The sequence below is a fragment of the Ursus americanus genome, chromosome 12 (genome assembly GCF_024610735.1).
Source record: "Ursus americanus isolate L20-20 chromosome 12, mUrsAme1.1.p, whole genome shotgun sequence".
NCBI classification, from domain to species: Eukaryota; Metazoa; Chordata; class Mammalia; order Carnivora; family Ursidae; genus Ursus; species Ursus americanus.
The window spans coordinates 15,421,213-15,438,385 of NC_142138.1; the positions used below are offsets into that span (position 1 = coordinate 15,421,213).

The 17,173-nt window shown below is 46.4% G+C and overlaps 1 protein-coding gene across 1 annotated transcript; it reads right to left on the reverse strand.

Moving 5' to 3' along the window:
* Nucleotides 1-557: 557 nt before the first annotated feature.
* Nucleotides 558-3,296, reverse strand: JUN (Jun proto-oncogene, AP-1 transcription factor subunit). Its single transcript, XM_045802220.2, has one exon. It carries the CDS (start codon nt 2,311-2,313, stop codon nt 1,309-1,311), a length of 1,005 nt encoding a protein of 334 aa, XP_045658176.1. The 5' UTR covers nt 2,314-3,296; the 3' UTR covers nt 558-1,308.
* Between the last annotated feature and the right edge of the window lie 13,877 nt (nt 3,297-17,173).

Consider the following 17,173-nt stretch of genomic DNA (forward strand, 5'->3'; position numbering starts at 1 on the left):
CAAAAAGTAGTAAAGGGAAAGGAATTCAAGATCTGTTATTGGTATTTGAATACGTTTATTGTGACAAGAATGCTGTTATAAATATTCATAAGCAAAGACCATCTTTTTTATCTAGGGATTGTTAAAGATTCCAAATTGGAAGGATACATCTTTTGCAAAAATCTGCCACTGTTACTGCTTTGAGAATAAGCAACTACTCTTAAATTTCTGCTAACATCATAAATGGTCACAGCACATGCCACTTGGTATAATCCAGATTTCAAATTGTTTTGACTTCCCAGGGGACTGCCTGTCCCTCTCCACCACAACCTCCCTTCCCTCAGCCTTGTGAAGGGCCACACTACCCTTTGTAAGCAACTCTATATAGATTGTTGGGGGAGGGAAGAGGATAAGTTGACAAGAGCATCAGCTACAGTTATTCTCAAGTCCAGTAGAGAATAGTTTCCACTGCTTGATAGTAAGAAGCACTGAGAGTGATTTTAGTTGACTCTTCACTCTTTCAACTTCACCTAGATAGGTAATCCATAGATAATGCAGAAAAGAGGTTGTGGGAGGGGTACTTTTCCAATATTTTATTGTATTTTCTTAAATATCCTTTCTGGAATTTTCAGGAACAAAACATAAAAAAATTATATACTTTATTACAAATGGTAAACTCAAGAGTGCTCCAAATCTCTTATTTACAAACAACACTGGGCAGGACACCCAAACAAACAAACATGAAATAACTTACAAAGGCATGAAGCTGTTTATTGACAGTAATCAGCTTTCATCAAATTAAAAAATATATATATGTACATACACAGTTAAGGAAGGCAGGCCAGAAAGAGTTCATTTGCAGGCTCAGCCTCGCTCTCACAAACCTCCCTCCCGCCTCCCCTCCCCCAACCCCCCCTTTGTGTTCTTAAGGAGTACTACAGAAGCAATCTACAGTCTCTATTGCAGTTTGGAACCCCTCCCCCTCCCCCCTTTAATACTGAATGAGATCGAATGTTAGGTCCATGCAGTTCTTGGTCAATGTTAAAGAAAAGTCTAACGTTCTGTTCGCGCGGGGACAGCCCGTTCGCAAAGCGGGGCAGCCCGCAGGCAGCCGCTCCCTGGCCCCATGCCAAGGGAGGGCGCGCCAAGTCCTTCCCACTCGTGCACACTGGGGGCGCCGTCAGGACGCCGCCCAGTCCAACTTGGATACCCTTGGCTTTAGTCCTTGGACACTTTTCTCTCTCTCTCTCTCAACTTGTCAAGTTCTCAAGTCTGTCTCTCTGTGTATTTTTTTTTCTCTGTTGCCCCTCAGCCCCCGACAGTCTCTCCTCAAAACGTTTGCAACTGCTGCGTTAGCATGAGTTGGCACCCACTGTTAACGTGGTTCATGACTTTCTGTTTAAGCTGTGCCACCTGTTCCCTGAGCATGTTGGCCGTGGACGCCAGCTCCGAGTTCTGCGCTTTCAAGGTTTTCACTTTTTCCTCCAGCCTGGCGATCCTCTCCAGCTTCCTTTTCCGGCACTTGGAGGCAGCTATGCGGTTCCTCATGCGCTTCCTCTCCGCCTTGATCCTCTCCTGCGACTCCATGTCGATGGGGGACAGGGGCGGCGTTTCCCCGGGCATCTCGGGCACCGTCTGCGGCTCCTCCTTCAAGGCCTGAAGCCGCGGGTGCTGCACGGGGATCTGCTGCGGCAGGTGGTGCGGCGGCTGCGGGGGCTGCTGCTGCTGCTGGGGCTGCGCGGGAAAGGCCAGGCCGGCCGCGCCGTAGGAGGGCGCCCCGCCGCCGCTGCTCAGCGCGCCGGGGTTGAAGTTGCTGAGGTTGGCGTAGACCGGCGGCTCGCTGTGCAGGCTGGCGCTGAAGCCGCCGCTGCCGCTGCCGCCTGCCGCCGAAGCCACCGCCGGAGCCACCATGCCCGCCCCGCTGACCGGCTGCGCCGCAGACGTGACGCTGGGCAGCGTGTTCTGGCTGTGCAGTTCGGCCAGGGCGCGCACGAAACCCTCGGCGAAGCCCTCCTGCTCGTCTGTCACGTTCTTGGGGCACAGGAACTGCGTGGGGGTCGGCGTAGTGGTGATGTGCCCGTTGCTGGACTGGATTATCAGGCGCTCCAGCTCGGGCGACGCCAGCTTGAGCAGCCCCACGTCGGGCGAGGTGAGGAGGTCCGAGTTCTTGGCCCGGAGGTGCGGCTTCAGGCTGCCCACCGGGTCGGCCAGGTTCAGGGTCATGCTCTGTTTCAGGATCTTGGGGTTACTGTAGCCGTAGGCGCCGCTCTCGGACTGGAGGAACGAGGCGTTGAGGGCATCGTCGTAGAAGGTCGTTTCCATCTTTGCAGTCATAGAACAGTCCGTCACTTCGCGTGGGGTTAGTTTGGGCTGCGCGCAGAAGTTTCGGGGCCGCAACAGCGCGCTGGCGAGCGGGGGACACCCGTGCCTCCCGGGGCCCTGGGCAAGGAAAGTTTCTCGAGGGGCGCGCGCACCCGCCGGCTGTCCTCCCCCCTGCGCCCTGCTCACCAGCTCGCTCCCGGGCGCTCAGAGTTCAGATGCCGCCCGCACTCTGACTTGCCAGCTCGCGCGCGCTGCCCGGCTTTGAAAAGTCGCGGTCACTCACGGAGCGCTCTCGGGCGCAGCGGTTCCTGGGAGTCCGCGGACGAACACGCTTCCCGAAGACAGCGGCCCTCCCGGCGGCGGCAGTCAGCGCCGATCCCGCTGTGGCCGGCCGGCGGCGGGTCTCCGCCGCCCGGACTCCGACGACTGTCCCCTCCTCCGCTGCGAGGGGGAGGGGGCGCCGGGCAGCCGCGGCTCGCGCTCGCCCAAGTTCAGCAACCGGTGCGAGAGAAGCTGGGCGCACGTCCCTCCTCAGTCTCCTCTCTCCGCTGCCTTCTTGTCGTCACCGTCGCCGCCGCAGCTTCAGGCGCAGCAAAGCTCTGCAAAAGTTCGCTCCGGGACCCGGGCCACTTGTCCCCTGTCCTCCTGGCCAGTAAAGTTCTTAGCCGCTGGAGCCGCTCTCCGGACTTCCTCGGACGGACTGTCGCTTCTCTCCGCGCTGTCAGCAGCTCCCGGGCAGCGGGGCTCTCCTCCTGGGGGCGGCTGGAGAAGGGGCTCTCCGGACGCTCCCCAAAACACCAGCCCGGGAGCCACAGGCGCTAGCTCTGGGCAGTTGGTGAGAAAATGGAAAAGAAAATAAGATTTGCAGCTCGGACTCTACTGCCGTCTTGCCTGCCTGTGTCTGTCTGTCTCCCTGAGTCCGCGCACCTCCACTCCCGCCTCGCTGCTTCAGCCACACTCAGTGCAACTCTGAGCCCTTATCCAGCCCGAGCTCAACACTTATCTGCTACCAGTCAACCCCTAAAAATAGCCCATGATGTCACCCCAAGGCCTTCCCATTGGCTCGCGTCGCTCTCAAGGGGGCGGGCCCGCCCGTCGCCATGGAGACTCCACCCTAGAAGATTCTTCTCCGAACCCGCGGAGGCTCACGGGATGAGGTAATGCTCCGCTGCCCTCCTACAGTTGGGCCCTTCTTTCTCCTCCTCTCCCCCTCCCCCTCCCGCGCGATTCGCGCCGGGCTCTTTCCCCTCCCCTCCCCGGCGCGTCTTTCCCGGCCCGCCCGGTGCATTGTGGGCTGACGTCTTGGGGTTTGACTGTCTAGTGACGGTGGCTACCGCGAGTCGGGCGGACGCGGACTCTCGGAACCTCTGACCGAGGCGGGCTCAAGTTCAGGGCTCGGGCGTGAATGCCGGGGATGCGGGCACCCGGACTGCTCGGAAACCGGGCCAGGTGTCCGGGGCCGAGAGTGCGGGGTGAGGGGTATTTCCCCACTTGGGGTGCTCGATGTCATCCACTGGCACTTCGCCGCCTTGCGGGGCCAGAGGCCGATCGCCCCGGTCTGTGCCCCCCCGCACTTCCGGGGGGCGGGAGTACCGCCCTTAAGGTGGCTCTATGAAGTCCCCCGTGGGGGCGAGTGAAAGTGGGCTTAAGTTTAGGGGCGGTCTCACGCGAGCGGGCCTCCCACGATGAGGACGCTGCGAAGTTTGTCTCCTGGTCAAGTTCAGGAGCGGTCGTCCGCTCTGCTGTCTGGCTGCGCCTGGAAGCCAAGTGATTTGCATTGCTCGAAACTGGGTGCTCAGCTAAGTCCGAGTTGCACCCCCACTGCGCCCTCCGGACCATGGGTTCACAGTTTTGCCTCAATGGGTTTTTTTTTTTAATAGAGGGTAGAGTTAGGGGGCAACTCAGCTTCCAATTGTGAATGAGCGTTTAGGTAATCCGAAACTTGGGTAACCCCGGTTATCGTCTGCTACCCGCCCCCGCACAACATGCAACTACACTTCACACACACACACACACACACACACACACACACACACACACACACACACACACACATCCCTCTGGTCCTGATTTGTTTACAGGAAAACAAGTCCGAGAGCGTCGGATACTCAAAAAAGTCACGCAGCGAGCCAGGGCTAAGACCAGGATTTAAAATCTCTCCGCTCCCGGTCGGGAGGTGGGCCCATATCCTGGGTAGCCTCTAGGAAGCGCTAGACACATGTAAGTGGTTCCTTGTCTGCGGTTGTTATTTTATCCTCCCCCTACCCCGCACCCCTTAGGGACAAAAGTGTGTGGCGGAAAGAATACCGAAGTCGGGAATCGTGGGTTCTCTCGTGGCCAGCGCTGCCACGGTGTGAAGTGAACAAATCGCTGAACTTCTCCTGAGTTCTTTCAGGTCTGCAAGTGGGGCCGGTGAGACCCACCTCCCTGGGCTGAGTTAGTGCGGCATCCTTGCCCCTGGGGCCAGTAGGTGGTCGCCAGACTACTCTTCCTGGGGGGTTTCCCAGAGCCTCGATGGAATGACAGGATATGAGTGTGACTTGGCAGGACCAGGTGTCCTTACTCCTGCGAGGAGCAGTGAGGGGAGGAAGGTGAGGGAGGAAAGGGTCAGAAGTCAGCACTTTCCGGGGCCTCCAGTTGAGGACTGGGGTTTGAAGTCGGACCTGCAGCAGTTTGTATTCTTAGATTCTAATTCTGGCTTTTCAGCTTCTGAATGTAGGGGAATTCAGCCTTGGGTTTACAGAGCTTTAAGGTATTTGTAGCTTTGAGAGTTCAGATTCAGTGGCCCAACGGCAGCTGGTGTCAGAACTCTTGACAACTTTTCTTCACCCCACGCACTCACCTCTCTTTCCCTCCCGCAGCTGAGGAAAACTGAGTGGCTCCTGTGAGCCAGGCACTGAGCTGCGGTGGGGGGGATTCAGTGATGACAAGATCCAGTCACTTTCCTCGAGGAGGGAACATTCTCTATTCTGTTGCTCTGAATCATTTTCTTTTGTAATTAGGGAGCTGACATTCTTAATAATTTTTTTTATGTTAACGGTAATAAAAAGAAATTTCATGTATTAAACACCTACCACCAGCCAGGTATTCACCTGAGCCATTTAAATATGCTGTTTCTCCCCACAACCATCTCGAACAGCGTATATTATTATTTGGATTTAACATATGAGGAACTGGGCTCAGGTTAAGAATCTTGCACAGGTCACACAGACAGCTGGAAATTGACCTCAGATCTTTGTTACATTCCCTTGTATCTGCTCTGCTCTCTGGAAGACTTTCTTGTGAAGTTTTAGATGTCTGTAGGGGAATGGCACTTGGATGGTAGGATAGAGCAAATTACCATGCTTGATCCTCTGGAACTCCTTTCAGAGCCTCCTTTCAGAGCTCCTGTATTTAGAAACTTCAAGACTTAGGACTTTGTGTGTGTGTGTGTGTGTGTGTGTGTGTGTGTGTGTGTATCTTTTGCCTAAGGGTTCTGTGTATTTCTCTCTGCCTTATGTGGTTTTGTAGGTTTATTTTCTCCTTATGTTGAGAAATAGCATATTTTATCCAAAAAATAACAGATCTGTTCATGTTAACACCCCTGATTGGAAGCTTTCATGGCTTCCCCTTATGACCAGGAAAGAATTCAGAGACCTTTGCTGGAGAGAGGGAGCCTTTCATACTCTCACTCCTGCTCTCCTGCCTCTTCTCTCACTTTCAGAATCAGTCAGGAAAGGCTGGGCTATGCTGCTCTAACGAACAAGCCAGACAGCTCAGTGGCTTACCCCAGGGAAGTTTATTTCCTGCTCATGCTACATGCCCCCGCTCAGGGTCTGCAGGGGTGTTCTGCTCACTGTGGACACTTGAGGACTCGGGCTGAAGAAGGCTTTGTCTTGACACGTGCTTCTCATTACTATCTTGGCTGGAGGAGAGAAGGCAGCAAACCATTCACTGGCTCTCCGAGCATCCACCTGGAATTGACACACTGCACTTCTGCTCGGCTATCATTGGCCAAAGCAAGTCACATGGCAATGCCTAATTTTAAATCTCTGTAATCCTGCCGAGTATCTCGAAGGGAGAGAGCCAGGACTATTTGGAGAACAAGACTAATGACTCTAGCAGTCTCCTTTCTGTTCACCAAATGTTTGGCTTACTGTCTTCCCACAGCAGAATTTCCTCATTCTTTCCTCAGGGAGGACAATCCTAAAGATTCATCTAGTCACAGTATGTCAAGCTCACTTTCCAGGTTCTGGGTGATTCGTAGTAGACTCTGTATCAGCTCCAGATGCAACTCTTTTTCTAAATGCAAGACGTCTATCCTGTGCACCCTCACTATGTACCAGTGGGGCAGAGACGGGCTAAGTGCTGTGGGCACGCCGTTTGGAAAGTGAAGGAATGGGAAGCCACAGTAGACACCCGTCCACTGAGCAGACATGTTGAGGAAACCCCCCCCCCCACTGCCGCCCCATCCAACACCCTGATAAGACCCTGATTCTACCTCCTTCGCGTAGCTGCCCTATCCATTGCTTTCTATGACCTCTGGCTTTGCTCTCTGAGAAAAGTCTTCCTTTTCTATATCTGAAGAGGGCATGGAAATATGTTTTAAAATAAGCTTTTAAAAATTGGGGGAGGTACAAAGTGATATTAAGTCTTGAACATGGTCTTCTTTAATCCAAGCTGATGTGCTTTTGGCAGTACAACTCTCACAAAAATGTAGGCTTCTTATCTGTTTGATTCCAGGCGTTCCTTGAGCTAATAGCCACAGCCAATTCTTTTCCAGACATACTTCCATGTTTTGCTGTATTTCTTTGCTTTCTTGCTCTCTTGCCTGCTGGTATCTCTCTCTCTGTCACTCATTGTATCTCTCTCTCTCGTTCATTGTCCCTCCCTTCTCCTCTCTCTCCGGACTTGGTTTTGTGTGCTTTGGGTTTTCCTGGCTTTGGTGGGGGAGTGAAACGTTTCTTCCCTTTTCCAAAGCCATTCTGTCCAATTGAAAGCCTATGCTGGGTAATATCTTAATTTATCCAGAAGTTTTGACAATAGGTTTGAGGCCATACCCTTGACTTGATACATACTTCAAGGCTGATTTTAATTGGCCTTTTTCTTTTCTGAAAACATGTCATAATTTTATATTTTACTAGTTGAGACTGAGAAACAGTAGCCTCTTCTAACCCTGAAAATCTCTGAATTTATAGATTTTCCCTACTTTAATTTCTGCTTACAAACTGGGCAGATCTTCTCTGAGCTCATCTTTTTTTTGTAATAAGTTTCCAAATGTATCCAACAGCCACCAACACAGGCTACTAACATTTTGTTTTACAATCTCTTGCTTTAGTTCATTAGGTTCATGATATGCCTTCTGCCTTATCACGGGTGATCTGTTCACCAAATAGATCACCATCCTTTTAGCTTCTGATAAGTGCTCTTAGTTGTTGCCTTCTAAATAAAGGTTTACTTTTATTTGTTGTTATTACATTACCGTGTATCTAGGTTCTAATTTTTATATCTGTCAGGATGGGCTAGGCTTTCCACCATGTTGAACAATTCTAAAATCTTCAGTGGCTTGGGGTGCCTGGGTGGCTTAGTCAGTTAAGCCCCCAACTCTTGTTTTCGGCTCAAGTCATGATCTCAAGGTTGTGAGGTCAAGCCCCTGTGAGATTGAGCCCTGTGTTGAGCCTGGCGTGAAGCTCCCTGTGGAGCCCCTTGTTGATCCCCATGTTGGACTCCACACTCAACGGGGAGTCTGCTTCTCTCCCTCTTTCTCTCTTTCTCTCTCTCTCCCTCTGCCCTTCCCCTCAATTGCATGTGTGCTCTCTCTCTCTCTCAAATAAATAAACAAAATCTTTAAAATCTCAGTGGCTTAACAAAATAACTTTGTTTCTTGCTCATACTATATGTTCAATGTCAGAGGGGCTCTGTTCAATGTACTCATTCAGAGGCTGAATCTGAAGAAGGTTTCGTCTTGATGAATGGTTCCATGATCATCCCAATCACCTTGACAGGGGAAAGAAAGCATGGTGAATTCACATTGGCAATCCAGGTTCCTCCCAGAAACGACACACATTACTGGTATGTCCATATTATTGGTCCAAAACAAGTCACATGACCCTGTTTTACTTAAAGGGTGCAAGAAATTGCAATTCTATGTGTCTGGAAGTCAAGAGCTAGAAATGCACACCTATAGATAGCCTAGGTTATACAATGGTATATGGTACGGTAGCAATCCAAAAATCTTACCGGATGACAACCAAAGAATTATTTTTCATTCATACTGCATGTCTATTATGGGTTGGCTGTGTCTCTCTTTCACACAGTATCATCATTTCTCTAGGAACCTTTCTGAAACATTGCTGATTGTCATGGCAAAGAGAAAAGAGCATGGTACTTAAAGCTGCTGCTGAGAGCAGTTCGCATTGTCAGGCCTGACGTCAGTGGGGCTGGGCAGCGAGTATTTGCAAAGAGTAATTCAGTCTACCATACCCTGAACTACACAGGCTCTCAGCTACCTTAAACATTTTCAATTCTTCTGTTTTTCTGTCTTTCCATTTCATTTTATCCTTAATCAAAATGCCACCTGGCAAACTCCTACTTCCCCCTCAGTACCCTGCTCGAATATTTGCTCCCTCTGAAGCTTTCTGTTACACCCTCTCCTGTCCTACACTCAAATAGCTATTATTTTCTTTCGCTCTCACTATACTGGGTACACATCTGAAGCAGAGAATATTTATCATGTAGATGTCTTCTTACATCCCTGACTCCAAATCCAGAAACCGTGTCTAATTCATTTTTTAAAATATTTTTATATATTTTTTCTAATTCAGTTTTGTATCTCTGATGCTTAATGCGGTGCCTGGTGCATGGGAGGTAAGAAGGTGCTCAATAAATGCTTGTTGATGAATTTTTTATTTTATTTTTTAAATTTTTATTTATTTATTTTTTTGTTGATGAATTTTTTAAAAATAGCCTTTTCTGTAGTGGAATTAAGGGGGTATTTTAATAGTCAAATAGTAGTAGTACTTTGTTTTAATACATAAAAATTGGGGCATATCCAACACCCCTGCTGAAACCTCCTTAAGGGCATCCTATTGGATTTGGGATAAAACCCGAATTCTTTACTTTGCCTATAAGATCTCACATTATCTGGGCTATCTTACCTCTCCAACTATTTTGTAGCCATACTGGGTTCGACTGCATCAGTCAGGATAGCCTGGGTTATACTACAGTAAAAAAACAAACAAAAATCTTGGTGACTTAAGACAAAACAAAATTATTTCTTGTTCCTGCTCCATATCCATCAAGGGCTGGCAGGGACTCCAATCACATTGCCTTCTCTGGGACCCAGCCGAATGTAGCACCTACTTTCAGGAACATTACAGATCTCGTGGTAGACAGAAAGTGAACTCTGAAGGGTCTTGGCCAGGCAATTAAGTACGTTTGCCAGAGAATGTACCGTGTCACTTCTCACAATTCATTGGTTAAAACTAGTCTCATGCGCACTCCCCCATCCCCCCTACCCCCACCCGCAGCCACTAGGAGACCAGGAAGTGCAGTCCTATTTGCCTGGAAGGCAGAGAGCTACAGTATTTGGTGACCGGCCCTAATGACTGCCACACTGGACTTCTTTAGTTCCTCAAACAAGATAAACTATTTCTTGCCTAAGAACCTTTATTCTAGCCTTCCCACTTCTTCCCTGTTCTTTGGTCAATTTCTAGTTCCTTTGGATGTTGGCTTTAATAACACTTGAAGAGGCTTGCTTTCATACTGTACCCTTCCCCCATCTAAATTAGATTCCCCTCTTACACTTTCTCATAAGTCTGTTTTTTCTTTATAGTGGTTGGGAACTCAGGAATGTAATAAATAACACTCCTTTCTTTCCCTCTTGAGCTCAGAACCAGCTGGAAGTTAGATACGGGAGTCAGATGAATGGAGATCACAGTGTTACTCTGATAGAGGAGAGATTGCAGGGCATGGCAGACACAATGGGTTTCCCAATGCTTTACCCAGAATTAAACTTACTTGCTGGTCCCTGGCAAAGGTGGGCACTTGCAAGCCACTTCCAAATAGACAGTGAATGTATACATCCTGTGGACAAATTGCTTCTGAAAAGACAGGGCAATGGCTTGGGGGTGGCATGCTGGGTCTTTCTTCTGACTTCAGCAATCAGGTAACCCACACCCTTCTCATGGGAAGGAAATAAGGGATGGAGAAAGTGGACAAGAAATTACTCTAGCAAATATCCCCTCATGGAAAGCTGAATCCAGAGACCTGGAGATTTCTTTGTAACAACAGAATTTACCTAAATTTGTTATTCCATGTTTCTTTGTGTAAGCGTAATTTTAAGATCTATTTTGCCACCCAGAGGCAGGATAGGCATCCTTCTCGGTCTTCACTGTATCCACAGCATTTAGTATGGTGCCTGGCACATAGAGGGTGCTCATTAAATCTTTGTTATATGTCAGCGCCCCTGTGGAAGCCCTTCTTTTGGATCAACTCTCCACAAAATTTGTTCTCATGTGCTTGAGACTGGTTTCCGATTTTGGAATGTTTCACTCTCTCCCTCACCCTCCACCTGCTTTTTCTCCCCCCCACCCCCCAGATTGTCAACTTGGATATATGCATTCACATCACAGTTGGAGTAAAGAGGCAGAAATGAAGAAAATTGAAATACACGTAAGTGAACTGAGTCATTGGAGAGTATGCACAGACTAGGTTTTGATCAAGGAGGAATGTGTAATGGTTTTGCACACCATCAGCCTTCTGGTGATTTCTTCTCAGCATTCAGAACTTCCACAAAACTTCCACAAAACTTCTGGGATCATAAAGTGGAAGTTGTCTTCAAGTCCTGCCCCTTTCCCAGTGCAGGAATCCCTTTGGCAGTGTCTTTGCTACTTATGTAGGTCTAGTGATACTCAGGGCTGGGGAGTGGTAATTCTGCTGAAAGCTGCTGGTTCGACCGTATTGGGAGCATTGTGGGCATGAAACTGGGGACCACAGTTTTGGCCAATCAGATCTCAGAGAGGGTCAGTCAAATGGTGAGAAGCTCAAAACCGTGTCCCATGGAGAAGAGTTGAAGGAACGAGGCATATTTATTTACCTAGGGGGAAAAATCAGTGACTGTGAGAGCATATATAGATGTCTTCAAGTGGTTGTACAAATGTCTCATGGGAGGGTTGACTTTGCAGGTGTGTAGGTCAGAATGAGAGCAATGTTTAGAGGTTAGAGAGGAAAACTCTGCAGTATTTAAGGAAGAAATTCCTGAAGTCACAGTTGCTTATCAATGGGCTAGTTACCTTAAAAGTGGAATTGAAGGCCATCCATTCAACCCGTATTTGTCGTCTACATTGTGACAGACACTATGCTGGCTTAGTTTATGATAATTCCCAGTGAGCTCATAGTAGCTTGTAGTAATCATCAACTCTGTTTTCAAATTTCATAAAAACCATCTTTAAATATTCTCTTTTAGAATTTGGCCGGGGGTGGTGACCAACATTAGTGGTTTATCAATTCTGGAATTAACCCTTTATTACTTTCAAAATTAGAAAATCTGAGATGCTGTTTTCTTGTGTCCAGTGTTAGTTAGATGGACATTCTTCTGTCAAGACAAGAGTTTTCGGTATTCATAAACCAAAGTTACCTGCCCTTGGGATCACTTAAGATGCTCTCTGTACTCTAATGTATGACAGATATTTGTGGCAGAAAAACTGCAGAGTGTTCACCAAACTCCTTTTCCCCCTGTGCTCACAGCTAAACTACGTTTTCTGGCCTCCTTTGTAATTAGGTGCGGCCATGTGGCTAAGTTTTAGCCAATGCAGAGGGGGTGAAGGTAATGTGTGCTAGGTTCAGGCCTAGCTCCTAAAACTGTCTCTCCCATCTCCTGGTTAAGTGTAAGGGACATAGAGAAGGACAGAGCCACAGACCGAAGGAACATGGGTCTCTGAATGACCACGTGGAGGATTGCCCACTGACCAGGAGTATATTTGTATTAGACTTGGCCTGGATGGGAAGTCAACTGTATTGTGTTGAACCGCTGAGATTTGAGAGTATATGTGTTAAAGTTGCTAGTGCCTTCTTATTCCAGCTGGTGCTGCGGGATCCACTCAGTGAGAGAATAAATGCGGAGCTAAAGTTAGGGATTTTGTTCTGTCCTTTCCTGTTTGAAGAGAATTAGTGGGGGAGGCAGAAGTAAAGGACATAGCACTTAATTACGTACTGATGCTTCCTGTTGGTAATGTTTTCTTCCCGTACAACTTATAAACTGCATGAGACATGTGGCCATGGCCTACATCCTCTCTTCTATATTTAATCTTTCACTGGATATTTATTGAGAAATGCCAGGTAGCTTGGGGATTTCAGAAGAAATACAGGTAGCACATTTTGCTAACTGTGTTGTTCATTTATTCAACAATTTTTGAGTATTTACCATGGGCCCGTCACTGGTAAACATTGGTGAACAAAATCTACAGTACCTGCCCCCAAGTTGGACAATACGGGGACAAGACTGGTTGAGTATGATGATGTCATGCCAGGATGTTCTGCATTCACACAGAAGGGACATCTGATGAGGTAGTGGCCAGAGAATTGTCCTCTAAGGAGGTGATGAACAAACTGAAACCTGAAGGATTTGGAGGAGTAGCCAGGAGAAGAGGAGTCAGTGGAGTGAGAAAGAGAATTGTAGGATGAGGGAATGCATGAACAAAGGTCTGACTATGGAGCATGACTATGGGGCATGTTTGGAGGGACCAAAAGGTAAACTAGAAAGGAAGAATGGAAAAGATGAGCATGAGAGGAGGAACTTGTAATAAATGTATGCACACACTTAATAAATGCATACAGAAGGCCTTGTACTCTATATGTATATATTTATACATATGGCTGATTAACCATCAAGATATCAAGTGACAGTTGTGATATTTGGGTAATTTCCATTTTCCTCCTTATGTTTCTCTTTTTGTTTTAAAACTTTCTACAAGAAACATATATTACACATGTAATACAAAATAAAAAAAAATGTTTTTTTCTTATTAGTTGTAACTACACCTGCTGTCCCTGTCTGGATCCTCACGGTAGTTCTCTGAGCAGACGGAGGTCCAGAGCTGATACCCGGGGAGACTGGGATTAGCTTTCCTAAGGTCCTGTTCAGTCTACTCTCTCTCTTTTGCACCTGCCTTCCCTGCAGTTTTCTAGGTAGTGATGACAGCTTTTCTTGGAACTGCTGACATGAGTGCCGTGTTGCGTGTTTGTGTGTACGTAGTTTGCAACCTGGTGAAAATGGGTCAACGTTCTCATGATCCTGACCTACCTAAGAGCCTTCCCACATACAGAGGATGTCCTCAACCTACTGGACTGCATCATTAGACTTGTTTTTTCTATGATACCATCATGTTCTTTGCCTAGTGATTTGGCAGTAGGGGAGAAAGCTACTGATAATTTTTAAAAATGAAGTTAAGGAAGAGATTGTTTCCCATTATTCTGTCAACCCACATCTTGATTGACAAGCATGTTGATGCTTGGCCAAACCAGTGGATGATGAATATTTACAATGAACATCCAAACACTTGAAAGTCTTAAAATACTGTATTAACATTCTCTAAATTATTCCATGGTAACAAACCACCTCCCAAATCTCAGAGTCTTCAAACAAATGAGTTTATTTTATGTGCATGTTACATTTCCATCATGATTTAGGCCTTAGCTCTTTCTCTGAAACTCAGGCTGAAGTGGCAGCCCCCTTTCTGAAATATTGCTGCCCTGTGTCACAGGGAAGAGAGAGGTAACACCATGAGATAGCTCTTAAAGTTTTGCTCACCTGTCACTTCTACTCACCTGTGATTGGTCAGGACTTGACAGGGAGGAGCAGCAAATATTTTGACAAACACCTCGACTCTCTGAATGTCAGTTTCTTTATCTACAAAATGGAAATAGATAAAATATATTACGGTATATTTGAACCCTGGAATATCATGTAGCTAATTTAAAAAGTGAGTTAAATGCCCTTGAAAAGATGAGTTGACCTAAAAAAAACCCATGATACCATGTTACACGAAGAAAGCAAGTTGCAGAGTAATGTGTATAGCATGGTCTCATTTTTATATACACTAAAAAAGTCCTGAACCTGAGATATTTGTTTGCACGAGAATATAATAAGAACAGCTAACGTTTAATGAGCGGCTACATCATAGACCCATCACTGTGCTGCTTTTTACAGGCATTTGCTCATTTAATCCTTGGAGAATCCAGAGAAAGGAGTTGAAAGTTACCTATCAAATGGTGATTGTCAGCTACTTTCACTGGGAGTGGGATAGAGATATCCCATCTTTTAAAAGCATATGATTTCTGTTATATTTGTCCTGGTCACGATAGGTGGACTAATCAGCTTTTGTCATGAAACAAACCACCACAAAATCAGAGTGCTATCTAAGGTTAAGTATTACTTTTCCTGCTATGGGTCTTCAGGTTAGTTGAGGTGGCTTATACTTCCTAAGTTCCCGGTGGGTGGTCTCTTCTCTCCACCGCACTGGGCTCCCCTGCAGTCTTTGGAATAGTGATGCTGGCTTTTCCTGGAACTGCTGACTTCAGTGCCATATCATGTGTGTTCCTGTGCACCCTGAAGAAATAGGATTGAGGGTCCAATGCAGGTCCGCTTGATGTATCTCATTCTGGAACACATCCTAGAGAGGCAGTGTCTACCAGGGATCTGTTCTTCTCATGGCAGAGGTTGGGGCAAATGGAAACGTGGGAAGCTTTTTAAGACCGAGGCTTGAAATGGTTATACTGTCATTTTTGCCCATGTTCTATTAGCTGAAGCAAGCCCCATGGCCAAGTCCAATATAAGTGAAGCTGGGAGGTCCTGGAGGGTATGGAAGGAGATAGTGAATGTTTGCTGTATAGTCATCTACCACAATCCACTTGGTTAGTTACAAAAATAACACTAAAGTGAGGAAAAGAGAATACTTAGACAGGATAGTTTAAATTGTGTTCAGTATATTACAAAGTTGCATTAAGCATTTCTTAAAAATACAAACTCCATATTTACAATTATAATGAGCTTAGTGATAGTAACATGGATGTTTAATTAACCAGGGTACTCATTGCCTAGAAGGGCAGGTAGGCGTTTACACCAGCTTGGCTTACGCGGCCTGTGGTGTGACATTCTAAGCATAATTCAGAGACTTTAATGGCCCTCTCTATGCATCCCTGCTAATTGTGTGGCCATCTGCAGCACAAGGAGCTTAAATCATGAAATCACAGATTCTTAGAGCAGGAAGGGCTGTGCTGCCCGTGATAGGCAGGTGCCTTCTAACTTACATGGACAGCTGCTTTTGCCAATTATAGTTATTCTTGATTGGGTGTGTCTCACATTGCTGGAAAGTGGTTATGGAAATCAAAATTCCTTCATTTAGCCAGTGGGGACAGTGAACCTCCCAGCTGTCACTTACCTGAGTGACACATTAAATTAGTGGCTAAGATGGGATTGAAACCCAGGTGTCTAGAGTGGGCCCCGGGCCTTTTACTTTTCTCTCCGCCTAACACAAACATCAAGGGCATGGATCATTTGGGAATATTCACTAGGCCCTGAAACTTCCATTACTCTCTTTAAAATATATATTGTCAATGGACATTGGGGAGGGTATGTGTTGTGGTGAGCGCTGTGTATTGTGTAAGACTGATGAATCACAGACCCGTACCCCTGAAACAAATAATACATTATATGTTAATAATACATATAGTCTTCTTTCTCTATTGCTTCCTCTGTCTTGTGAGAACCCAAGCACTTCTTAGACCAACTACCTCTGAGTCCTGCGAAGAAAACACCAATTGGCACAGACACTAAAATAAAGAGTGCCATGTTAAATTCCTGAAGACACTGGCCAGGGATTCACGCCTATTTTAATTTCCTTTCTATTTGAGCTAATTTAGACAATATCTCCTGATCTAGCTCATGGGAATTGACTGCATAAAAAAAATGTATTATCCAGGGTTTTGTAAGGATTAAGAGTTGTGTTCCTCAAGTTTCAGTGATTTACTCACCACTTTTTCCATTTTGCTATGTCTGCTTACAGATCTAAAATTAATTTTCTTAATATGTTTCTTGAAAGAGATTTACTTTCTTAAAACCTAAAAATATTTTTATGGGAGATGATGTCTTATAATTTTAAGTTGATAACAAATATTACTTGCCATAAACATTTAGACCACTGTAAAAATAAATACATAGTCATTCAAATAAATAGATTTGTCCTTGTACTACTGAAACTATTCTCAGATTCTACAGGAGGTAGGTGTTCTCCACTGATATAGTGGAAAAGTATGGGCTTTGGAATCAGGAAGACTTGGGTTCAAATCTCAATGCATTCCTTTCCCAGTAGTGTGATCTTGGGCAATTTCCTTAAACTGTTGAACATCAGTTTCTTGTCTATAAAATGGAATGACAACAGCTATCTCATAGTGTGTGTGTGTGTGTGTGTGTGTGTGTGTGTGTGTGTGTGTTCAAAGAGCATCAAAAGTCATCCCTGGCTCATAGTAGGAGTTCAAAAAACTTAGCTACCTTCTTTCCCTCATTTTTCCCCCAAATGGCATTCATGGACTCTATTGTTGGATAAATGAATGATCTGTTAGCAGAATTAATCATTCCCTGAATAACTTACTGATCAGTTGCTTACCGTGTCACTAGGAAATGTGCTAAGTGTTGTGGGTACAGTGAAAACTGGGTAAATGGACTTGAAGACTTGGATTCGAGTACTGTTTCATTGCCTTGAGATGAGTCACTAAACATCTCTGCACCTCAGTTCCCTTATCTGAAAATGAGGGTGGTAATTGCCACCCCCCCCCCCCCCCGCTACAGGCATTTCTGCTACAATGCGACATGGAAGTTCCTGGAAAGCTTGGTGTT

Excerpts from the sequence above, each read along its gene's own strand:
- JUN (XM_045802220.2), bottom strand. The coding sequence starts at position 2,313 with ATGACTGCAAAGATGGAAACGACCTTCTACGACGATGCCCTCAACGCC.